This window comes from Cygnus olor, chromosome 19 (genome assembly GCF_009769625.2).
Source record: "Cygnus olor isolate bCygOlo1 chromosome 19, bCygOlo1.pri.v2, whole genome shotgun sequence".
NCBI classification, from domain to species: Eukaryota; Metazoa; Chordata; class Aves; order Anseriformes; family Anatidae; genus Cygnus; species Cygnus olor.
Window position 1 is genome coordinate 9,487,482 of NC_049187.1, and position 23,920 is coordinate 9,511,401.

The window sequence follows — 23,920 nt, forward strand, 5'->3', positions numbered from 1 at the left end:
GTTTTTTAAAGGCGATGCGTTGATTTTTGCCCAGCAAACCCTGTGAAGCTGACGGTGCTCATGGCACCCAGACCAGTTATGTGACCCCCCCAGCACTCACCGCTTGTCCTCAGACCTCTCCCAGTGTGACCCCACCAAGCTCTGCAGATAAAATTTATCAGCTGAACCTCAGTGAACAGCTTTTGTTGGATAATGTAAATACATGTATATTTTGTATACATACGGATATATTTTGTATGCATATGCGTACGTGACTATTTGAGATTACTGCTGCCACCACAAAGCCATGCAAAAGAAATGACTTCAGATATACTGCAAGCATCACGCTGTGTGAAATTGCAACAGGGCTGATACACATGTGGGTCTTATTGTTATTTTAAAAACGCACAATTGGGAAGGCCAATATTTTTAATGGAAGTGGTTTCAAATACTGGTATTATTTACTTATTAAATAGTTTAGCTGGAGACAGAGCATCTTCAAAGGAGGAATTTTTTCTCAGAATGTGTATCTGGGGCTACAGTGCTATATTATTATACATGAAAAATATTTCCTTATTAGCTTTTTATTTCAGAGAACACATTTAACTGACACTTCCCCTGCTGACAGCTTGCCAAGCTTCAAAGCACAACTTCTCAGAGGACTACAGTGATTTCGAAGCTCATCCAGACAAAGCTGTAGCCCAGCTGACACACAGGCTACATGAAAGGAGGGTTTCCAGTTTTTGGAGATCCTAAAGCTCTGGTTGGAGCATGTGTGCTGTGCTTGGGCAGTTTTTCAGAGGGGCACGATGCACCTCCCTGCTATGGCTGCATCAGCTGCCCAAGAAGACGAGATTGTCCTTGCCCACAGAGAAAATTTTGCTGCCAGCAGCAGCTGGAGGGGTGGAATGGGAAGCCCTTAGTCACCCAAGCAAGAAGTCCAAGGTCTTCTCCCCCTCCCGGGGACATTTGGCTGGTGCTGGCTCCCTCAGGGATGTTTTAGGGATGGTGTGAGGGTCGGAGCAGCGCGCCCTGGGCCTCACAGGGCACATGGCTGCAAACAAGCACAGCAGCAGCACACCCTCCTTACACCCCTTCAACCTGGGATGCACTAACAGAAACACACCCTTGACTGTGAGAAATCTCTTTAAAATTAAAAAATAATGATCTTTCCGCTCCAGTGCTGAGGCTGCCATCTGCCTGCTCCCCCCCAGCCCTCCCCACGCAGCTGCTGGGGACCCTCCCGCCCCGTGCACCCCTCAGTGCTCTGCGGGTACCAGGCCTCACAGAGCTGCTGCCAAAATCAATTCCCCCCGCTGACACCTCCGTCCTGTTCGTGGTGTCTTTGGCACCTTCCACACCAGCACTTCCAGTCCCCTGCGGCTCCCAACCCAGTAGGCCCCAGCGCAGGCCGTGGCCGAGCCAATGTCAACACGCAGAGGCTGCAGGACGGCCGAGGCCGCCACCCGAGGTCCCTCTGGGGGCGGTCATCACAGCTCTGTACTGGGACGTGCAGCCACCACCAAAGCACAAATACCTGCAGTCAGGTGAACCAGGGGTGAAATAGGGGTGGGCAGAGAGCAAAGGACCAGACAGTGCAGTCATCTTGCCAGGGTTCATGCTCCCAGTCTTGTAAATGGGTGCTGGAGAAGGAAGGAGGAAGGAGGATGGGGGACACCAAAACATCCCCAGTCTCCAAGCCGTGGGCCCCCAAGACATGTCCCCAGCTGCACACCATCAACTTCTCGTGCACAGCTCCTGCTTCGTGCCTTGCTCCACGGGACCCACTGAAAACAGCTTGCATCAAATGATTCCCTGCACTTCCCTGGCTCCTGAGAGCAAAGTGAGACACCTGGCCTGGAGAACCCCAGCACAGGGAAAATCCCTTTCCCCCACCCCTCTCAGACTGCCCCCAGGACACTGCAAAACCTGGCCAGTAGCACACAAACCCTGATGTGCCCAGGGCAACCCCCATGCGCACAGGGAGCCCTTTGAGCCACCTGCATGGTCACCCCACCACCAACAGGGTGCTCCCAGCTCCAGGGTAGACCAACCTCATCTTACAGCAGGTTTGTGTGCCAAATCTCTGCCTGGGGAGGGGCAGAGCACCCGGCACGGGGGTGAGGAACCAACAGGAACACAGCCCAGCTGTGAAAAACAAAAACCCAGGAAAACAGCAACGAACCGCCAGACCTAACGCAGCCCAACACAACCAAGGGACCTCTTTTGCCAAGGTGGCCCCAGCAGTGGCTTCAATTCGTTACTCCTCAGATTTTAGTGCAAGCCCCAGCTAAATGTTGGGAATTAATAAGGGAACAGCTAGAGCTTCGCTTGCTTTGTGCTTCATGCAGCTGCAACACGATCGCCCCCAGGATCATCTTTCCTCCCCGCAGGCAGGCGAGGTGGAAGCCGCCGTGTGCGGGTTTGGGCAGTAACTCAATCCTGCAGCCCCAGATACGCGCTGCTGCCGAGCCGCTGCTGGGAAGAAGCTGCCTCTGAGGGGAACGTGGAGCCCACCACACGCAGGGCTCCCCACGGCCATGCAGGTGGGTGCTGGGGCTCGGGCACACCCTCACTGCAAAGCATCTACTGGGCGTCTGCTCTGGGCTCCCTCCTCTCCATGAGGTTGGGCTCGCAGTTGCCATTTGTGTTAGGGGAAGGGGAGCAGCAAAAACACAGTCCTGTCCTTGTGCGGGGTACAGCCGTGCACAATGGCACGAGGCTGAGCTGGAGCCCAGCATTGCAGGGGCCTCAGCAAAACCCCTCCTTGGGGCCGGTGAGAGGGGGCTCAGCTGAACCAGCAGCACCCAACAAGTGGGAGGGCCGGGGGTCGGTCCTGGGTAGAGATGGGCTCAGTCCTGCTTCAGCGCTATGGGGCCACAGCTTCCCCTTTCCCCTCTTACCCTGCCAGGTCTCACAAGGCATTGTCAGACCGAGCACCAAGGCTCTCCTCTGAGGAAGTATACTGTCCTTACAGGTCCTCACTAGGAGCTCAGGCCTTCAGTAACAGGCTAAAACCACCCAGAAAGCATTAGAGCAGTCAGTTACTCCTTGGTATTTCCCCAGGTAGATGCGCAGAGATGAGCCATTTAAGCTACAGCATGTTAATGTTCTCAGCTTGAGCTCTCACTGCACCACAAGTAGGGCTGGTCAGGTTTCTAGGAGGTAAAAAGCCGTACGCTTAGTACATGTACAAATCTAAATGTTATGATTCCACTTTGCCTCAAAGTATTATAAAATGTATTATAATGGTGTTATAAAATAAAAGCCTTTCCAATCTAGTAGCAAGAGCATTCGGTGCCCATGTCTTTTCTTCCCCAGCTGATGCTCTGCAGGCTCCGGACTCACCAGTGGTGCTTCATTCTGTTTAACGTCTTGCTTTTCCACATGCTGCTTTTTGGAGCAGATTTACTGGAGGAATACTTCCTGCGGTCATTACCTCTCTCTTACACTGACGCAAAGACTCTTGAAATCAGGGAGAAGGCCAGGAAGCTGGATATGGACCCTCTAAAGGCCAATCTCTCCAAGTCTTACACCATCAGCAGTGCAGCAACATGCTCAGACCAAGAGATATTTTTGCTGGTTCTTGTCTGCAGCAGCCCAGAAAACAGGACAAGGCGCAACGTGATCAGGCAGACGTGGGGCAACGTGACAGACACCAGAGGTTATGCTGTCCTTACTTTGTTTGCTTTAGGAAAGCCGGCTTCAGTAGCAGCCCAGCTGGAGATCAATGAAGAGTCTCAAAAGCACAGAGACATTATTGAAGGCAGCTTCATCGATTCGCCCGAGACACAGATGCAGAAGATGTTGATGATTGTGGAGTGGACAGTAACTTTCTGCCCTCACGCAAGGTATATCCTTAAAACAGATGAAGAAATGTTTGTCGGTATTCCAAGTCTGGCTGGATACCTGCTCAGCTTAACACAGCTAGAGGACGTCTACACCGGGAGGGTCATTCATCAAAGAGTGCCTGACAGAGCCCCTCAAAGCCCTGGCTTTGTTCCCATGCATCGATACTCGGAGGAGTTTTACCCAGATTACTGCGATGGGAAAGCATTTGTCATGTCCCAGGATGTCGTTCGGAAGGTGTACGTGGCCGCCAAGGAGGTGCCGGTTTCACTGTCCCCTGATATCTTTGTCGGAATCTGTGCTAAAAAAGCTGGCATCACTCCCATTCACAGCTCTCGGTTTTCTGGGGAGAAGCACATCAGCTACAATCGATGCTGCTATAAATTCATTTTTACCTCTTCCAATGTGAAAGGGGATGAGTTATTTAAAGATTGGAAGGAAACAAACGATGGGGAAGACTGCTCGCTACTGGAAACATACTATAGTCTGGTGTCCTGCAAGGTTTTGACCTATATTGATAAATTCAAACAGTTTAACTTGGATAGAATAAAAAAACAGGCTCTTCATTTCGCCGATTAAAATTTTACTTTTGTGAAGGAGGCCTGCATTTTCTTCCACCAGCCCTTTTACCCTGTACGTATTCAGTAATAATTTCCTCTTCAAGCTATCTTTTTTCTCTTCAACAGCAAATAAGTTCTCAAATGCTGTAGTGTTACAGTAGCAAAAGCATTGTTTGTATTCTACTTACACCTGTACATACCAGTGCATGCATGCAAGTAAAAAGTATTCCAAGAAATGTGGTCTCTAGTGTGTTTTCCAGACATTTGAAGGCCTCTACTTGAACCCCCAACTCTTCCTGTATTTTGATCTGATTCAAGTGAGTTCGGCATCACCTGTTTCCACAGTATTTTGTAACACAGGGGAATTTATTCATCCAAGGAAAAGGAGCTATTTCTGAAGAGCCTGCTTTGCACTACCAGTGAAACCACAGAACATCTTAGAGCGGCAACAGACAGCAATTCCCATGATAGTTCAATAAGGTAAACAGCCTGGGGAGGTTCCGGGCCAGAAATCTGACTTACCTGCTAAACAATCCTGTACTTGTCGTGCACAGCATCAGAGAGACACTGATACAACCATCTCCATGCTGTAACGTTATGCTGGAGAATGGGGTCAGCCATGAAGTCAGAACAAATTCACCAGAGGGCTGGTAACACCAAGCTCATTAAAAATGTAAAAATTCCCTAAATTAGGAACCAGTCACAGAGGGCACAACCCCACCCGTGCGTGCATCCTCCAGATTAACTCTTCCATAGCAGCTCCTCCAGAAGCCGAAAGATTAGCTGGACAGATGTGCTAGAATTGTGACAGACACACACGGAAAGAGGCACACACATACCTTTGAAGACCTCATCTACTCTTTCTGGTGTGACTGAAGGAATTAGAGGTGGGTTCCAAAACTCCACAGTTCTTAAGTATCAAGTTGTGCTGATTGTTAACCAGGGTCAACTGATGAGCTCATTTTTTGTTGTTGGTGGTGGTTTTTTTGCTTGATTTTAAACCAAATTCACCCAGTTTACCACATTATCTCAATCCTCATTCTCCATCATTCCATTTCTGCTTTTGCCTTAATAATCCCCCCCATTATGTTACACGGGGGGCATGCAATTGAGTTTTCCTTTGTATACAAGATACACCACTGGCACCACGTAAACCATACGGCTACAGACAGAATGTATTTGCATATAATGAATACATGTGGACAACAAGGGGTAAGAGTCTGAGCTCAATAAAAAGTGCACGTGCATCCATAAAAATCCCCTTGTTTGGCACCTCTGTGTATTTTAAAATATTTTATTTGGCACATGTGCCATGCAAAACAGATGTTAAAGACTTGGCACACATTAGCTTTCATAAGCAACAACTGAAAACATGCACAGAAGAGACTCATGAATTGCAGAAAAGGTTTATATTGGTTTCTTTTGCTGAGATTTTAGCATACGGCTCATACAGAGCTACCTGCACACAAAGCCACCCAAAACAACCACGTTGAACTGCCCAATAAAAGTGCAAACCAAGGATTTCTGTATCCTTTCCATTTCCTTTTTAGCACTTTCACGTTTTTCTGGATGCTGAGATTCACTGAACTTCTGTGCTCCCTTAGTTCACAAACGAGACACTACAAACTGCCTTTTCCACTAGCAGATGTTTATTACGCACATTTAGAATGAAAGTGTGAGCAGCAGGATAATGTTGGATGACAGCTTTTTGTACATATTAGGTCATAAGCAACAAAGCAGATCACCTGCATTCAGATAGTTTATTAAACATCAACAGATTTTCCCCAACTACCCTGCTTCTCTCAGCCCAGTTCAATCCCTTGCCAGCAATTTTTTGGCAGGCAATGCTATCACCTCTGCTGCAGCCCGAAGCTACTACAAGCAATAAAAGGGTTACTGCATGACTAAATCATCCCATTTCACTTGGCAGAGCGGAGACACAGGGCAAGTACTTTCCATAGAGGCATACCCGACTTCATACACTACTAAAGCAAGCCCCGAAGTAGTTAATTCATGTTTTATTATGCTCCCCCCAACTTATCCTCAGATTTGTGTCTTACATTCTCAGCAAAAACAATATAAACCTTTTGTATAAAGTACATTGTGGTCTCTGTTTACGGACCAACACATCACAGGTCACTAAAGTGACCAGTGGTCCGGCTAGTCCTGTACCTTACCCACGTGCTAGCTGACCATCTTCAGAAGAAGACAAAGCCTCACGAGGTACTACATTTATAGCCTCCTAATTCGGTTCATGCCTTTAAACATGACAGCTTTAATGTTCTTACCCCTTTTATTCCAACTCTGGTAGATAAAATTGGTATATTTTTTTTTTAAATAACACTTAAATTAAAAAAATCATCTTTGATAAAAAAAGTGTAAACTGTTTAAGATTTGGTTCTGAAGTAGATTTGTAGCTCATGCTCCTTTGGCAGCTCAGTTTACTTGCTGAAAATAGACAGCTAATGACACAAAGCTCCCAATTTGGTTTTATACACTAGAGTTTGCTTTCACTTGTTTTTAAAAGGGCTAAGTGTTGTTTTTTTTTTTTTGTAATCCTCAGTATAAAATGTAAACAATATTTAGGACTTATTCAAACAAGACTTACATCCAGCAAGTTGACGAGAGAAGAGAAGCCAGTTTGTACTCCCTCATGTGGGCAGAATATTACTAGCTTTTTCTTACCACCTGAGTTTCTGGCAGAACTAAATCTAGCTAAAAGTGTCTTCTATGCAAGGGCCAACTTCAGCAGATAGAAAAAAGTAGTAATAAGATTTTTAAAAAAGAGAAACCATGGCAGCATCGGAGGTTACAAACCTCAAGGGTTTTTGGCTTTTTTTTTTTTTTTTTAATTCAATTGTGATCTACTGAGAAAACATGATAGGAATTCCAAACCCAAGAAGTTTTAAGTAAACACTGATAATTTCTGCAAAATAAAACAGCCAGCAGTTGATAGAATGCTTACCTTGTTTACTTGTCTCAGGACAGCACACAGAGAATTTCTGCCATGAGATTCTGTGGAAAATTACACTGTGCCCTAATAGGTTTTGATTTGCTCTCATGACTCTCATTTCAAATAGAGTCAAAGTGCTTCGTGTTCCTTTAAAGAGACAATCTAAGATGACTCCCGTGTGGAGAGCCTTTACACCTTACACCTTAACATCGATTTCAGTAACGTGGTTTGTAAGAAGGGGAACCAAGACATCAGTGATATTATTCTGCTCCTTCCACAGCTGTAGTAGAAACTGCCTTAGCATAATAGGGGCCTTCACGCAAGTAAGCCCTAAGCCTCAAGTAATACTGATTTCCAAAAATTTCCGCAATTGTTTTGGAGTTTACAAGGGCCTTAACCAGTTCATACTTGGCATCCTTCGAAGCTTTATCAGGTTCCACAGATCTGTCCACGATGTATTCCACAAACCCTGGACTGTTCAGCATCAACTTCTGCGCCCACGGTTGATTTGCAATAGCCTATATGCAAAGACAAAAAGAGGAGGAAGAACACCTCATTTTAGAAAACACCCAAAAACCAGTTACACAGAAGGCTGTTAAGCTAAAAGTCAAAGAACAGAGAAAACTGAAGTGGGATATTCATTCTACACAGTAATTCTGCAACCACCATATAAGCAGCAGTATTTATCACTGGAAACCAAGTACAGTGCAGTGCTTCTCTTTAACATTTTAAGTAAATTATCAAAGCAGTGACATACAGTATAGCACTTATTATTATTAAAGTTTGTAAGAAAATAAGCACTGCACACATGATCCATTATTTAAATGGTGAATGCAAGTGATGTTATTTCTGACTGCTTCAGGACTTCAAAAAGACAAAACAGAAAACAAAAACGTGTGACCGCCACTGAAAAATGCGAGGCTGAGTACAATACGATTCACTACCTGATCTTTAAAAACAAAGAAACTTACAGTAAACACTCTTAAAGCCCCACAGTGGAGATCAGGGAACGGCTGAGTACTGATACTCCTGAAGAGTTCCAACGGCTGGCTAGACAAGGATGTGAACCATGATTCAGTCATTGTTAAAAGGTCTTCTGTCTGCTGCTCTGGCTACATATATCAGAAAAATGTACAGAAATGAAAGAGTTTGGTTAGGATTATAAATAAATTTCAAGTTTTAAGTACATGCTCAGAAAGTTTAAGAAGTTATTTAAAACAAACCACCAGCAAAATAAACTGAAATACCTTATATTTTCAACATATTTTCATGAATGAAGAAATAGCTATCTATATTTCATTTAGCTTGGATGACAGAATTAAATAAACTGATTTTAATACATGAGAGAAGTGCCGTGCTGTAGTACAGTAATGTAAGATAAACAAAAACTGCTCACTTAGAGCTGCATTATTAAAGCTAGGTCACTGAATCTAAAGAACATACAGTCAGAGCAGTTTGCCTTTAAAGCACAAGAATATTCAGCTGTTTACTCTCATTCCTTTGCTAACAATACCTTGACCTCAAGTTTTATAAACAAATTTCATAACATGTGGTCTCTTACAAACTCAAACTTTAGGCAAACAAACAAACCAGGGAACTTCAGGACAGTAAAGTTACTCACAGTATTTGAAAGCTACCACTACTACCTAAGCTGAATGCTGCAGAAAGTCTTCACATGGTTAACGAGATGCACAATTATTTCATTCTTATAGATTTTAAAAACAAACAAAAAAAACCTTACAGGCAAGTAAAGAAGAGATGAAATGGCATCCAAACATCGAAGTCGTAGCTCTGTAGGGGCATTCTTTGCCTGGTGCCCTATTTTGTTTAACAGATTTTGAAATCTGCTTCCTTTGGGAGAGGAAAAAAAAAAGCACTTTGAAGTAATTCAGATAGACCTTAGGAAAAAGTACAATTTTACTAATCAGTCACATTATACTGCATTAACTGGTAGAAAGAGTATATAAAGGTTGTATATAAAATCTGAGAAAGGATTGCTTTTGATCCACTATCACAAAAAGAGTAAAGATTCTCTTTGCTTCATATAGACCTACGGTAGATGAATACAAAGCTTTATGGTCTATCTCTAGACTATCCAAAGACCATCAGAAAGGAAGTTATTTGTCACAGATAATTGAGTCATCTTGGGCAGTACACACCCTAGTATATTTGTGATTAGATATGTCCAATCCCATTCTACAAAGCCGCAATAGCTATATGCTCACACATTTTCATTTAAAAGTTTTTCACTTTGGACAATCAGCAAAAAACAAATAAAAAAATTATCACCTACTTTGAATCCTCTGAACCATTTTATATTAAGAAAATAAATGCAGCCTGTAAGGGAAGTGCCATTACATTTCTAACCCTGGTGAAAAGGCCACGCCATAAGTAGAAACAAAGGAAGCTAAAATTACAAGACTACCGATGATTCATACGATGCACTTCACTGGAGAGGAGTAACTTGAATCGCACTTGTGATACCAGAATTCTCACTGCTAGGCATTTCACGCTACCATGCCTGGCAAGACTATTAAGACATCTTATCTGCTATACCACAGCTATTCAAAGAGACCCCCTTGACTATTAGACAAAAGTTTTTCAATTCTTTTCTCTATTATACCATTATCAGCTTCCTCTTGTATGATATACCGAGAATATTTTCTTAAAAAAAAAGAAATCATACTAACTAGTTTTCTGTAAAACCTGTTTGCCTTCTACAGTTGATCCCAGGATTCCCAATGTGTCCACAGCCACTCCAATCATGGTTGGATCATGACTTTCTGCCATTTCAAAGACTTTTTCCATAAAGACAGGGTATCGTTCGCAGATCTGCTGTGGGCTATCTACAATAGCCAGATTTCCAAAAAATTTAACAAAACCTGATAGAACAAGACAAGACAAAAGTGTTCAGAGTGGAATAACAACAACATAAGAATGTCAAAATTAACAATACATGAACATAAGACTTACTCACTGATAATTGTATTTAATTGTTAATTGATTCACTATTAAATGCTATTAACACTGTGAAAGGCACAGAACTAAGGAAAAAGCCAAAAGAAGCTTAAGACTATAAAAGACAGCATCACAACTTGGACATAGTCTTTGCACAGTCCAGGTGAGTACAACTCTTCTATGACAAGATGTATTCATCTTTTAACAGCGACTTAATTCATGATGTATCTTCTGTCCTCTTAAAAAAACACTACAAGAACACAAACTTCAAACCTCTGGTACAGTCTCTTCCGATCATACCTTTGCTACCCACTCTAAATGAATGATTCATGTATTGGACTGTCCTTCAGCACGTTGTGCATGTCCAACGTGCTTTACTACTCAAAAATTCATGAGCCTTCAAAACAGAGGCTTAGTAGTCCTCCCAGTTTAACGTATTAATGAATGCAAGCGGTAAGCAATGGAAATAAGAAATGCATGATGTAACCTGGTAAGTAGAAGCCTGAGAAAGGATCAGACTCTGCACCAATGATGATGTTTGAAATTTTATCGATAACTCCTTGTTGAGCAAGATACTGACGTCCATGCGGAGTGTGGGCCAGCGAGGTCACCATCTCTATGCACGTAGCTCTGAAACAGACAAAAAGTTCATTTGGCCTCCTTCAGACAGATTGTAGAAGTACAGAGAGATTAAGAAAACACACAAAGTTTTTCTACCCTTACGAAAAAACAACCAACCAAAGAAGAGAAACAAAAACAAAACCACAGCTGTGAAATACTCGTCCAAGCTCGCTCTGCTTTCTGATGATACACCTAAAGAAAGACAACTTTCCAGGAGTATTTACATTGCAACCCAACAATACAACTACCACAGCACACTGCGGAAATTTCATCCTGGTTCTCAAATTTACAGGGTTTAATGAGAAACAAACACAACTGTGTTTAAAGAGAGTTATTTTAAATAAGACCAAACATCACTGTTTAGCAACTGGGGAAATGTCGAACTCGCTGTAACATACCTGACCAGTACATCATCTCCAGTCAGCTCTCCAATTAAGTCCGATATCAATCCACTGTTTGCACAGTAACTGAGCGAGTCTGCTGACACTGAAGAAATCTCAACAATTAACTAAATAAAAGCACAGGGGGAAAAAAGGCTGGTTTATAAAAACATTGTAACGGCAACAGTTCACAACAATGACCAAATACATCTTACAACACAGATTAATTATTTAAATATTAAATTATGAAAACATGAAATTCTATATTTATCTGTTTGTCTGAAACAGGCTCATAGAGCATTCCAAGTTGATATTTGATTCTATTCAAACCATCTTCAAGGGATCATCACTGCTATGTCCATTAAGATCTAGAACAGCTAAACTGTATCATTTCTCTTTTGTCATACATATCTAGATCAACACACTTAGTATCTCATCTCTTCCCCCTTCAGAGCTTTCAACAGCTCTTTACCTCCGGTGGTAATGAGATCACAGATGGTATTTTACCCTTACTTTCAGAGAGGCAAGCATTTAATTGCATCTTCAGTCATTCTGTGTCGCCCCTCCAATGTTCTAAGCACCACAAGTTAGCAAATAAAAGATGTAAACAGGACTTCACACCTTCCTACCATAAACTGAGAAAGAGAAGTTCTGACATTACTTGAGGACCAACAGTGCTGTACCCTTCCTGATCCCTTCTAGTCTCGACAAAGCATAGACATGAAGAAAACTTCATGAAGCAGTTAAAAAGTAATGAACGCTAACTTAAAAGCATGTTGCAAAATCCAAGCTGTAATTCAGAATCACAGTCCAAGAGAAGTGCAGAACAACGTCATTCAGAAGGACAACACTGATCTCATTCCTACCTCATACACTCTGTATCGAACAACATCATTTGTCGCCATGACATTTTTCAAGTCGCTCAACAAACTGCTCACAAATAAAGCCTCTAAGCCCTCTTGTGTCTGCGCTATTCTTGAGAGAGATTTGATGGCCTGTAAACAAAAACAGTAGCTTACTATAACACAAAGGGACAAAAATCCAGAATGATCAGACAGTTTCAGTGTTCTTTTGAACACATTAAGTCATGTTAAACATCTACAATTTTAGTTTTCATTCACTTTTCAATGAAAATTATTGTATTGCTGACAAGGGCTAGTCATGGTTACTGTGATACAAGCCTCTAGCATCAGATGCAGACCTGTAAGCTCATCTTTGCATCAACAGCTACTGGAAGATAACAGGTCTCAGAAAAAATTTTAAATCACATTTAAGAAACTTCTGGGCTTAAGGCACCTATGTGATTACAACATCTTTCAAGCAACATGATCTCTCCTTTCTATAAAGGAGAGCAAAGGCTGCCATCTCAGTAACAGGAAAAAAAGCATCCTATGCCATGTCTGCATCCATTTGTAAAGGAAGCAAAAAAAAAGGAAGCAAATGCTTACCTCTTTAGCCACTGCTATTTTCTCTCCACCAATGCAATTTATTATTTGCCGTAACAGTTCGGGACTGTTGAGAATTTCTCTAACAGCATCCGAATTTTCAACAATCCTCCCAATCTAAGGGCAATATTAAGTAACAATGTTGAATAATACCAAAACAAAGTTTTTCCACATAGACATGCCAGCACTAGAATAGCTACCCGGACAGATGGAATCACCATTTTTGGAAACACCCAGAACTCAGCTGGACAACACCCTGAGCAGCCTGCTGTAAGCTGAGGACTGGACTTGAAACCACGAGAGCTCCATCCCAAACTACACCACTACACAATTCTGTTCTTTTAACTCAATGCAACAAATACCAACTCGGTTGAGCCTTTTCCTCCCCAGTGTTTTCCCAATGCTGTTCCAAGTATCCTGAATATTAAAACGTTGCTACATTTAGTTCTTACAGCACCTGCTGTCAGCGCTGGCTTAGGATGCTTTACCCAGAACACATGACAGCCCTCAACAAACAGAAGATTTAGTTACAAGTTACTTCTGTCAAGACGTAGCTTCATATATTATGTTTAATAGATATATCATGAAGCATTATATATTGACATATTGCACAGTAACTATCCAAAACCACGTATAAGAACACAAGTCTCCAGATAACACACGATGTAGTGTTTTTGTCACAATTTAGGCCACAAAACGCCAGTAACAGGTTGATACAAACCTAGCCTGGCCCACGATGCACCTCTGTCCCCCCCTGGAGCAAAACCTGTACCTGAGATATGGTGAGGATTTTCACAGAGTCGTCGGGGTGGAAAAGCCCTTTCTGCAGCTCTTCTTTCAGGTTCTGGATTATGTAGAGCGGGTCCAGGGCCTGCAGGAGCCTCTCCAGGATGGAAACACACGTAGAAACCTGCTCCCTGGGCGGGACAGAGAGAGACACGAGGCCTTCAGCACCACCTCCTCGTCTGTGCCACCGCGGAGGAGGCCAGTGAAGGGGACAGAGGGCAGCAAGAGGCGCTCAGGGGGAGGGGGTGAGGGGAGGCAGCAGGGCATGACAGGACAGGCCTAGGCCGGGCCGCCGCTCACCGGTCATTGACGCTGAGGAGGGCGAAGAGCGCTCCCAGGTGGTCGTCGCTGAGGCGGGCGCGCAGGGCGGCGGGCGGCACGGCCTGCAGGGCCACCCGCAGGGCCCGCAGCTCCTCCAGCGGCGCCCCCCGCCGCGCCGCCCGCTCCAGCAGCTCCGCCACCGCCTCCGCCATCTTGGCAGCGCCGCCCCGGGGCCCGCCGCCGCCCCTGGCAACCGCGCGCCGTCGCTAAGGGCTTCTTTCGCGTCCGCGCCGCCGGAAACAAAATGGCGGCCGCCACCCGCCCCGTGGGGGCCCCTCCGCCGCTGCGCGATGCGATTGGGCGGCTGCGCGGGGGGCGTTGCTAGGAGACGGCGGGGCCCGGCGCGGCCCGGCCCGGCTAGGCGCGGGGCTGTGGGGCGCCCGGTGCTGGCGGGGGGCAGCTGCGACCCCTCGAGGGACCGAGGAGGAGAGTAGGCACCCCGGGGGCACCGGGGGTAACGGTCGGGGGCAGACGGAAGCCCCCCGCTGCTCCCTGGCTGGCGGGAGTGGTGTTAAATGTGTCAGGTCCGGATAACGTAACGGCTTTCTGTCAGTTTCTGCCCAAAGAATGCAAAGCACCGAGAATGTTGTCTCAATAAATAAATAAATAAATAAAACAAAAACAAACAAAATAAGTCTGAGGGAAAGCAAAACAAAACAAAGCAAAACAAAACCCAAAGAAAAACAAAGCAAAGCAAAACAAAAAACAAAACAAAAAACCAACAAAGCAAAACCCCAAAACCATAAAGCAAACCCAAAGCAAACAACCCCAAAAAGCACAAACCAAAACCCCAAGCCGACAACGCCAGAATCACAAAACCCCAAGGGCCGGGAGGATGAAGGCGGGGGGTGGCCGCTCCGTGCCCCAGCCCCGGCGGGCAGCAGCCGCCCGCAGGCCGCGGAGGAGGAGCCAGGGCCGGGCTCCCCCCCTCCGGGTAGCGGCCCCGGGCCGGGCAGAGCAGGTGGCGGCTCGGCGGGGACGCGGCTGCCTCCCGGCCGGGCCGATGGAGGCGCTGAGCCAGCGCTGCCCCCTGCCCGCCGCCCAGGGCTGCCCCCGGCCGGGCCGCGGCACGGTGCTGCTGGTAAGTGGGAGCCCGGGCGGGGAGCGGGGGCAGCCGGGGGGCAGCCGGAGCCCGGGGGTGCACGGAAGGGAAGGGGCGAAGGCGTTGTCACAAGGAATTTTGGGGTTTGTTTCCACTCGTGCTGAGGGAGCCTGAAGGTTGCCACCAGCTGCGGTGTTGTTTGGGTTGGGTTTTGTTTGTTTTTGTTTCTGTTCTGGTTTTTGCACGGTGCCTCGTCCACGCTAGAGGCGTTTAGGGAAAGCCCTAACCTGGTGATTTTGATCCCCGAAGCTGTTTGTGGTTCGCCAAAGCCAAAACAAATAAATCTTGCAAAAATCTTAGTCTCTGTAAACTCGGATGTCATTGTGCCAATCAGTGCTTTTCAGTGAAATACAATCGCACAGTAGGGTTGTCAGCTTTGTTCGCTTTGACATTTTGGCAGTCATGAGTATATTTGGTTTATCAGGTGGGAATCCTGAAGTTTCCATCCTTCAGTTTTGCACCATCCCTTGGCAAATACAAGTATTCTAAGAACAGAAAGAAAAAGGAAAAAAAAGTGCTGTAATCTTTCTTGTCAGAAAACAAATAACAACAACAAAACACCAACAAACAAAAAACAAGAGGGTGGTCACTATTATACTTCTATTCAATACAAATGTTCAAGGGGATTTCCTTGTCACATGCACACACATCTTCCAAGAAGATTAATGATTGCCATGCTGAACGGGTCAGATTTTTTTCCTAAGCAGAGAACATGATTACATCCTAATCTGGAAAAGTAGATACACCAGCATATCTCTGTCTGGCTTGTAACTATCTGAGTGGGTTCTGGGATTTGTTGCGGAGTAGTGGAAAAAAAGAACACAAAAGAAGCTCTAAATATTATGAGAAACCTTGTGATAATAGAGTATTCCCTCAAATGGATTGAAAAAGAGGAGACTGCTAATAAAGAACATCAGTCATTTTACAAACAGAAAAGACTTCCTGTCTTTGTGGTAACAAGAGAGATTCTTTTTTTAAATTCAATCTTGAAAGAAAAAAATCTCTGACATTAGTCCTGTAATGGGAGTTTTTTCAGAGGGTGACAATAAGGGGGGGGAAAAAAAAAAAGAGTATCTTCTTAGTCTGATCAAAACCTTTTTATCATTGTCGTTGACTAAGGGCCAGATGCTGTTTATTTAAAAAACAAGACAAGAGACAAAGAGAAGAGCAGCTGTGCAGCAACAGTGAGTGCTGCAACCCAGGGCACAGGCACCCATCCTTTTGCTGTTACTCAGCACACCAAATTAACCTTGCTATTTCAGCCACGTCCTGGCTGACATAATTTATGTATTACATTTCTATGTGACCGTGTTTGTGGCATGTGAGTAGAAAGAGCAGCCAAGGGGCTTGCCAGGAATGGGATGTGATGTACAGCAAAACAACTTGTTGCCACTGTACTGGCAGTACATGGAAAGAGCATTACTGTTTCTGCAGCCATACAGGCTCAGGCCATGTCAATTAGGATTTCTGTGCCTGAAAGGATTGAATTTGACTGTACTATTCTTATCTGTTAATTAAGATGAAATGAATTTTAAACCTGCATTTAAGTCCTGTCCTCCCTTGCCTGCTATGCGAGGGCTGCACGATAGCCTGGGTGGACTGTGAAGCATCTGTCAGCAGAATGCAGTAATTGTCCTGGGTTTGCAGGAAAGGGCTAAAGCTCTCCAGGGCCTGCACAGAATGTATTATCCAGACCCCTACCTCTCCTGGAAATACTGCTGTCCTCCTTCCACATCCCCAGCAAGGCAGAGGCTCCGTCCCCCCTCTTTCCTAGAGGAGTCAATGTGCTTCACCCTGGATGTACAGCAAGCGGACGGCTGTGGGATGTGTCCTGAGCAGGAAAGTAGATGCGCCTGCTGTGGGAGCCAAGCCTCATGTGGTTCCCTTCTCACTCCTTTTTGAAACAGAAACACAGTTTAACAGAGGCAGCTTGGCAGAGTATTAGATTGGCCCCATTGTAGGGGAATAAATCTCTCCATGAGTATGTTTTCACTTAAATTACAATGAGCATTACTGTAATGTTGAAAGAAAGAAGGCTGGAGACTTCCTTTGAACCAGAGGTAAGGTAAATGCTTATTTTTAGGAAATGCAACATTTTACTTTAAGCCAGCACTCATATTTTGCATTTTAGGTGATGACTCTGTCTTTACTGATGTATCCAGTGCTGAGAAGTCTTGCTCTCCACATGCACGCTGCCGTCACTGGCAGCTACATTTCTGGGACCCACTCCATTGCCTTCATCAACTGTCTCAATGAGCAGATTGCCAAGGATATTGCAAGGTACAGAGAAATTTCCCCTGCTTGTCTGCTTGAATTATTCGAAAGCAGCTTTTCGTGGAATAAAGCTTTTCCTTGTCCCTTGAGAGGAGCTGCGCTTCTCTGCTGGTTTAGGGGTTTCACATTTCTGCCCAAAAAGTGTTCCTTTTCTCCTATACTCCCTCTCGTTCTCTTTCTCTGTATCACATATCCACTTAACAAGAGCTGTGCTTTCTAAAAGCAAGCTGACAATTACCTCTGAAGTCAGTGCCACAGTAACACATCAAGCTAATTCTTAATTTATTCCATTGCCTTTTGTTTTCAAGATCAGTTTTAAAGCCATGGCCCTAAATCTCTGGGTCCTCAGATGGATGAAGCCCCAGCCCCATGTTCTCTGATGGGCTATATAGTCTTTCTTCTTCTCTGAACAACACAGTTAAATTCCAGGCTAAGCGTTTATGGAGAGCGATGAAGCACAGTGCACTAACATAATAAATAAAATCAGAAGTGGTCCACAGAAAACACAGAGCAGGCGCTTGTGAGATACCACCTGAAAGCCTGCACACTGTTCACCAAACAAACTTCAAGGAATGAGGGCTTTACCTTGATTTTTTTTCCTCTTTCAGTGTATGACATGCATTGCATGATGTTTTGCATGCAGTTTTTCCACATAGCCGTCAGTCCCTGACTCAATAGATGGTTTGTTCAAATTACTGAAACTGTGTTGACTGGGGAAATGTTTATGATGGACCATTAAGTTTCCTGCAACACCTCCTGTGAGCTGTTTTTCCTGCTGCGCTCCTGCTTGCCAAAAACTCTCCCTGTCTTCTGTAATAGCTGACCATTCCCAAGCAGCCATTCAGGAGCTCACCGGCTACTGAAAGGGATTTTGTGTCACCTTAAATACTTTAACTGTATTAAGAAATTCAACTAGAATTATATTTATACTGCTGGATGTCTTCTGAATAAATGAGTAACTGTACGTGACTGCTGAAAAGATCCCTCAGTTCCTGAAAATGTTTAATCTTAACGGCTTTGCAAAAGTTTTCCACTCTTTGATGATTATCGTGCAGGGAAGGGAGAGGAAATAAATCACACCCCATTGCTGAGATTTATGTACTCTGGTTGCATTTTTACTGGTTGAGTAATTTTTCTTTTGTTCTGGAATTTGTAGGAATGAGTAACATTTGTAAAGGATGACACAGGGCTTCTACGTTCATTTTCCCACCCACCTTTTTCCTGGTACTGTCATGTCTATTCTTCCTTCATGTTGCTCAATGGAAGAGCAATTACTTTGAAGGATCAGACTGCAAAGAAATTGTCTGCTGGTTTTAAGGAAAAGTTCAGGGTTTGTGAAAGCAGACTAGCTATAGGTAAAATTCAGCGCCTGGCTTGTTCATTTGCACCATCTCTAACCCAGTTTATCTGGATGAGATAACTTAAAATCCTCAGAAGAGAGCCCTGGCCCACCCAGGAGATCCAGCCTCTCCCCTGTGCCTGCTATGAGAAGTTGGCCCCTCTGGGCTGGACAGTGCAGCCTCTTGCATCTCACGTAGCTCATCTAACACCTGAGCAGCCCATGAGCCTCTGGCTCTGCCTTAGACTCGTGTGTATCTTTTTCTTGGCTTTTCTGCTTATTAATATTTTATCTGTCTCATTTCAGAGCCTATAGTTTAGTCAGGCAGGGACAAAGAAACACGCATTAAGTACCCAACCCAAAGATATCATCTATTATGCAGACGTTTTCCACAGACCACGTTCAGCTTCTTATAATGTTTCCCGTTACCATGGTGGCTGCTCGTTTCCGCTCAGCTTGCTGGAACAAAGTTCAAGATATCGGTTAAGATCACCATTTATTGGGGCAAAGCAGAAGTAATTAGGAGGTACTCACCCAAATCGAAAAGGCTCCTGTGCTCAAGTGGCTTGGAAGTTGCAGATGGCAAAACAAAGTGATTTGTGCCATGTGTCTTACATGATAAATGCAGCGGGGATATCTCCGTGCGCTGCTGCAGTTTGTTGGTCCACAGATTAACTCAAGATGCTTTACAAGCATTAAATGACTCGTGCTGACTACACGTGGTTAGAGCAAACAACCCGGGCCTGCGGGGACAGCTGTCCTCCCAGGCCGTGGCCCCTCAGCAGAGGGACGCCCAGCTCCACCGCCTTGCCAGGCTTTGACGTGAAACCCAACCGGTGACTGAGCTGTGGCCGTGCACCAGTGAACTTACTGGTCCCCTCCCCAGGTGTCTCTGGGTGCTGCTGGGTTTGTGGGAGCACTGCCAGGGACTTACCCATCCTGTGACTTTCTGACGGCGCTGCTGTAGGGTTCCTCCTGTGGCGTCAGTGCTGCCGAGGGTTCAGCCATCCACCGGCCACACTGCCGCTTCCCCAGAGCCTCCCCACCACAACAGCTGGCAGCCACAGACCACGAGGAAAATTCTGGAGACCACTCGAGATCCCAAAGATCATCGTCATGACCAGAGTCACTGCTGCAGTGGCAAGGCTGTGTAAGAGCCACGGGAAGAGCTGCTTCCTTGCAGCTCCAGGGCTGCTCCCGCTGCCTTCCTGCACCCCACAGGCTCACCTGGGCAAGGTATGAAGTGCTGCAAAAGGACAGAGAGGGCAGGCCGCTAACACAGATGTGCAAGAGAGCTAATACACGTTCAGACAAGAGCTCAGCTTTCCTTCTGGGTCAGAGGCCAGATTGCAATACATGATGCAACTGCACATTAGCACCCCGCCGGGCTGTCTTCTGCTCGTCTCCTGCAGCACACTGGCCACTGACCAAGTCTGTCGTTTTTACAGTTCATAATGTCTTTTTGAAAGCTAAGATTTCTTATGCTTTGTTTTGTCATCACCTTCAGTCTGTACCATAACCTGAATGTAAGGATTGAAGCAGTAGTTAATCAGAATGGGTTCAATTCTTAGCTCACTAAGGGTTACTTTTTGCAGGGTGTTGAATCGAGCCTTCCCATATCTAATAACTGTCAGCTTCTCTGCAGTTCAAGATTGTCTAGTAGTTCAACGTTTGCACTGTTCAAGCCCTTGGTACAGAACAATCCCCGGCAAGGCCAGTGTTAAAGAAAGGTGAAGGCACCAGCACAGCGCCTGTGAGAGGCGCCTGCAGGAGGGACGAGGCTGCCACCACCGACAGAAGGGCCCAGACATTGTTGTGGTCAGCAAATACAACATTTGACCTAGTTCTTCCAAAAATCCACCCTGAGGTTGCTTCAATACTCTTTAATCACTTAAATACCACTTGAGCTAGCAGACCAAGCAGCTCTGCAATAAATCAGCCCACAACTAAAGGAGGAAGCATGGGGGGAAGGAGTTTATTTAGGCTTCGGATTTCTAGGACATTTTGGGTAGAAAACCCATGATGTTGTTAAATTAACAAGTTCCACATTTAGTTCGCTCTGCAAGGAAGAAGCATAGCTTGACAGCATATATACGTGGCTGGGAGACAAACCCCTCAGCTTCCATCCAAGCCCCGGGTGTCACGGCTGGGGGCAGGCACTAACTCCCTCCTGTTTCACCCAGGGGCATCATGGACAAGAGACTGGCTGCCTACGTGAACATCCTGCCAAAGAGCTCGGCCTTGTAAGTTGGGCTGGGGATTCCCAAAGGAGGAGGCAAACCCCGGGCCGCTGGGGAGAAGGAGGAGGCCCCCCGAGGCTCCTGGGGCAAGGAGGCACTTGGCAGGAGGCTGCTGGTTCTGGTTGTTGTTGGGGGTGGCTGAGATGATCCTCACCCGTGCAAAGTGCACTGAGCTTATTAAGGACCACAGATGCTCTGACTGCCAGCGGGGACCACTTAGTTCTTGGTTACTTAGCTACGGAGACCTAGCAGGGTGATTTGTGGTCCTGAGGACGCAGCTCCTGTTTGTAGACAACCTAAAAAGAAGCTAGGATAGGGACCAGAAAAGGCTTTTGCAATATTAAGCAGCACCTTCAGGAAGGAAGAACGGTATCTTTTACCTCAGAATAAAGCCAGCCAGGCACTGTAGGTATCCTCAGCCATCCATGCAAAGGGATTGCCCTTGTTTTAGAGAAGTTAGGGAGCAAAGCCCCAAAACAGCCGGCAGGAGCGCTCCTGGTCTGTCCCTTCTGGAAGAGGGGAGCCAGGTGCCCACATCACAGCCCCTGGCCCCGGTCCCAGCCCCTCACCTTGCCTTGTCCTGCTGCCCCCAGCAACCTCAAGCCTGGCACAGCGACATGGGTCTGGTCTGGGAACCCGGGGTGCTCGGTCACAAGTACAGCAGATTTTTAGGGGATACGTGCAGATAGCACCAAGCAGGAAAACTGAACCCCCCAGGGGGAGCAGCATGGCTGCACCCATAGCTGTATTTGCTGATTATTCTTTTCTTTTAAATATAGGTATTTCTGGAAAGGGGAACTGGAAGAATCCACAGAAATACTGCTGGTAAGTAACAATTCCTTATGTCACAAAAAAAAAAAAAAAAAAAAAAAAAAAAAAAAAACGTCCCAGAGAGCCCAAGCCAAAAGGGGCTGCAGGGTGTTTTTGGGGAGGGTGGCATCAACCTGCCTGAGATTTGGGATGGCTCTCAGGGACCCCAAGCACTCCCCTGCAGGCATGGCAAGGGGGAACAGCTCGGCTCAGCCCCTTGACCTGGTGCATAGGGGCAGACCCAGGGCAGAGCCTAGGGTTGCTCCTGTCGCACCACCAGTGCTGACCGGGTGCACTGGGGCTGTGCATGTGCGATTGCTCCCTCCCTTTATTTCTCCCTTTTAATTTTTTTTTCTTTTACTCTCTGCAGTTAGTGAAAACAAGGACATCCAAAATAGGTGAATTGTCCAACTACATCAGGTGAGGCTCTGGCTCTGGGGAGCATGGGGTTTCCATCTAAGGTACGCTGCCATCTCATGCTTGGGCTTTGGGATTCAGGCTCCCCGAGCCGGGTCCCACCCAGGAGGGTTTCAAGTGCTGCTGGATGTACCCTGCGAGCCCTAAAAACCCAGACACTGCATCAGCTCAGAACGGGTTGGCAGGAGTATCAGCTGCTGGGCTCCAACCAGCCTCTCGGCACTGGGAGCAAGGAGAGCTTCTCCTCCTGCTCGCGCAGGTCACTGCCCGGCTGCCTCCCGGCAGGATCCTGCCCTCCCCAGCGCCGAGTGCTGAGCACAGCCAGGGCCCCTGGCAGTCAGCTGTTGGCTGTGGTAAACCCCAAACCCAAAGCAAAGTTCTCACATGGCAAAAAGGAGAGGCGGGTGCTTTGAAGTTGGTGGGACGCATGGGGCACGGCTGACACGTGCCGCTGCGAGCAGAGACCTCTGCTTCCTGCGCCTGCGAGCCGACGCGGGGCTGTTCCTGCCGCGGGGATGGGTCCGTGACTCCATTCTCTGCATCTGGTTCCACTTCAGATCCATCCACCCCTTTGAAATTCCTGAAGTCATCAGTCTGCCTATTGACCAAGGAAACCCTCTCTACCTCAAATGGATAGAAGAAAACGTCCCACGGGATTAAAGGAAAAGTGCAGAAACCAGCCTGCTTTCGGGGAGACGCGACAAAATGCGCTTTGTCCTGCTGGTGTCCCTGTGCAGGCACACACAGGGAGGCAGCTTGAATCCCTGCGGGCTTGCTACGGCACAGAAGCTTGGGACTGGGAATTTCATTTGCACTAGAAATGTCCCCTCCTTGGCCAGACGCTGTGCTGCAGGGAGCACCGAGCCTGGGGGCAGCAGGGAAGGGCACCAAGGGGCTGCAGCATCGCTGCCACGGATACCCAGAGGTGCTCACGTCAAGACCCCAAGGCACCTGGGGATGTTTCAGGCCCCCAGCAGCCAGGTGGTGGCCGTGGCCTGGCAGCCCCCAGGCATCCTGCAGCCTGCGCCTGAGACCCTTCCCTGGCTCCGCTGCAGCAGCTGTCGCAGCATCTGCACCGCTCTGCCTCCCGCTTCCCCAGCCACAGGATGTGGCCGGGCACCCCGCGAGGCACTGGCTCACACCCTCTCCTGCTGTCATCCAGCCTGCTGGCTCGTCTGACAAAACCCAAGCAGAGAGCAAACTTGTCCAGAGGCTGCAGGCACTTGCCAGGAGCCCCAGTGAGCATAACACACTGACAGTGCCCTTCCTGCTGAGCTGGGCCAAGCCGCTGCCAGTTCAGGGAAGCCAGGTGCCAGCCGGAGCAGGGCATCGCCTGGCTGCAGGGACGTGCAGCCCCGGCACTGCATCCCCCACCTGTGCCTGGACAGTTGCTTTCCACCCAGGCCAAGTTTAGCCTTGTAAAAAGATGCTCATGAAGCATAATTGGATGTAACTTATGAACCAAAACCAAGTCAATTATGTGACAGGGAAAGGAATAAACAGGCGTGTTCCTACCTGCGCAGCTGCACGAGTCGTTGCAGTGAGCAGGGCAGGAGGGTCCCTTGGGGCTCTGCAGTGATTCCCCGCAGCCTGATGCCAAACCGTGCTCCACTGGCTCCGACCTGCTCATCTCAGGCAGTGGAGAAGTGGTACAGGGAGCCTTGAAGGTGTTGGGCCACAGGTTTGCATGGACCCATCAGCTATCAGGGGTAGCAGGTGTGGGAAAGAAGGTAACAGGGAAAATGGGCTGAGCTCTGAGAGCAGGAAACTTCCCAGCGCTAAGTCAGGAGCGGCAGGATCCCAGATGGGTATTTTGTCTGGGAAAAAAAGAAAAAGAGCAAAGCACATGAAGAAAGCAGCAGCACTGACCCCCAGCCCACAGCTGC

The 23,920-nt window shown here is 46.7% G+C and overlaps 3 protein-coding genes and 1 long non-coding RNA gene across 5 annotated transcripts; 2 read left to right on the forward strand and 2 right to left on the reverse strand.

Annotated features, from left to right (window-relative positions):
- Positions 1-2,109: 2,109 nt before the first annotated feature.
- B3GALT9 (beta-1,3-galactosyltransferase 9) lies at positions 2,110-4,615 on the forward strand. The gene is made up of 2 exons (XM_040531206.1): positions 2,110-2,525; positions 3,301-4,615. Exons 1-2 carry the CDS (start codon positions 2,520-2,522, stop codon positions 4,405-4,407), a joined length of 1,113 nt encoding a protein of 370 aa, XP_040387140.1. The 5' UTR covers positions 2,110-2,519; the 3' UTR covers positions 4,408-4,615.
- Positions 4,616-6,019: 1,404 nt separating this feature from the next.
- Positions 6,020-14,041, reverse strand: PSMD5 (proteasome 26S subunit, non-ATPase 5). Its single transcript, XM_040531209.1, has 10 exons — positions 13,832-14,041; positions 13,518-13,662; positions 12,749-12,862; positions 12,167-12,295; positions 11,319-11,428; positions 10,787-10,929; positions 10,032-10,223; positions 9,083-9,192; positions 8,313-8,453; positions 6,020-7,859 (listed from the first exon to the last, which is right to left on the reverse strand). Exons 1-10 carry the CDS (start codon positions 14,002-14,004, stop codon positions 7,602-7,604), a joined length of 1,515 nt encoding a protein of 504 aa, XP_040387143.1. The 5' UTR covers positions 14,005-14,041; the 3' UTR covers positions 6,020-7,601.
- Positions 14,042-14,759: 718 nt separating this feature from the next.
- On the forward strand, positions 14,760-23,855 carry CUTA (cutA divalent cation tolerance homolog). The gene is made up of 6 exons (XM_040531210.1): positions 14,760-14,933; positions 17,086-17,234; positions 20,751-20,810; positions 21,587-21,632; positions 21,988-22,037; positions 22,592-23,855. Exons 1-6 carry the CDS (start codon positions 14,856-14,858, stop codon positions 22,692-22,694), a joined length of 486 nt encoding a protein of 161 aa, XP_040387144.1. The 5' UTR covers positions 14,760-14,855; the 3' UTR covers positions 22,695-23,855.
- LOC121057298 lies at positions 15,251-20,742 on the reverse strand. Of its 2 annotated transcripts, none has more exons than XR_005813742.1 (3): positions 19,502-20,742; positions 16,656-16,848; positions 15,251-15,439 (listed from the first exon to the last, which is right to left on the reverse strand). It is a non-coding gene; the product is annotated as an uncharacterized LOC121057298 (long non-coding RNA). The 2 variants fall into 2 exon arrangements; XR_005813743.1 differs by having other exon boundaries at positions 19,102-20,742.
- Positions 23,856-23,920: the final 65 nt, after the last annotated feature.

Excerpts from the sequence above, each read along its gene's own strand:
- PSMD5 (XM_040531209.1), bottom strand. The coding sequence starts at position 14,004 with ATGGCGGAGGCGGTGGCGGAGCTGCTGGAGCGGGCGGCGCGGCGGGGG. Across the intron at positions 10,224-10,786 it reads CTCAGGCTTCTACTTACCAG|GTTTTGTTAAATTTTTTGGA; the intron begins GTTACATCATGC and ends TTGTTCTATCAG. Across the intron at positions 7,860-8,312 it reads GGGCTTTAAGAGTGTTTACT|GCTATTGCAAATCAACCGTG; the intron begins GTAAGTTTCTTT and ends CTTTGCATATAG.
- CUTA (XM_040531210.1), top strand. The coding sequence starts at position 14,856 with ATGGAGGCGCTGAGCCAGCGCTGCCCCCTGCCCGCCGCCCAGGGCTGC. Across the intron at positions 14,934-17,085 it reads GCCGCGGCACGGTGCTGCTG|GTGATGACTCTGTCTTTACT; the intron begins GTAAGTGGGAGC and ends TTTGCATTTTAG. Across the intron at positions 22,038-22,591 it reads GAATTGTCCAACTACATCAG|ATCCATCCACCCCTTTGAAA; the intron begins GTGAGGCTCTGG and ends GTTCCACTTCAG.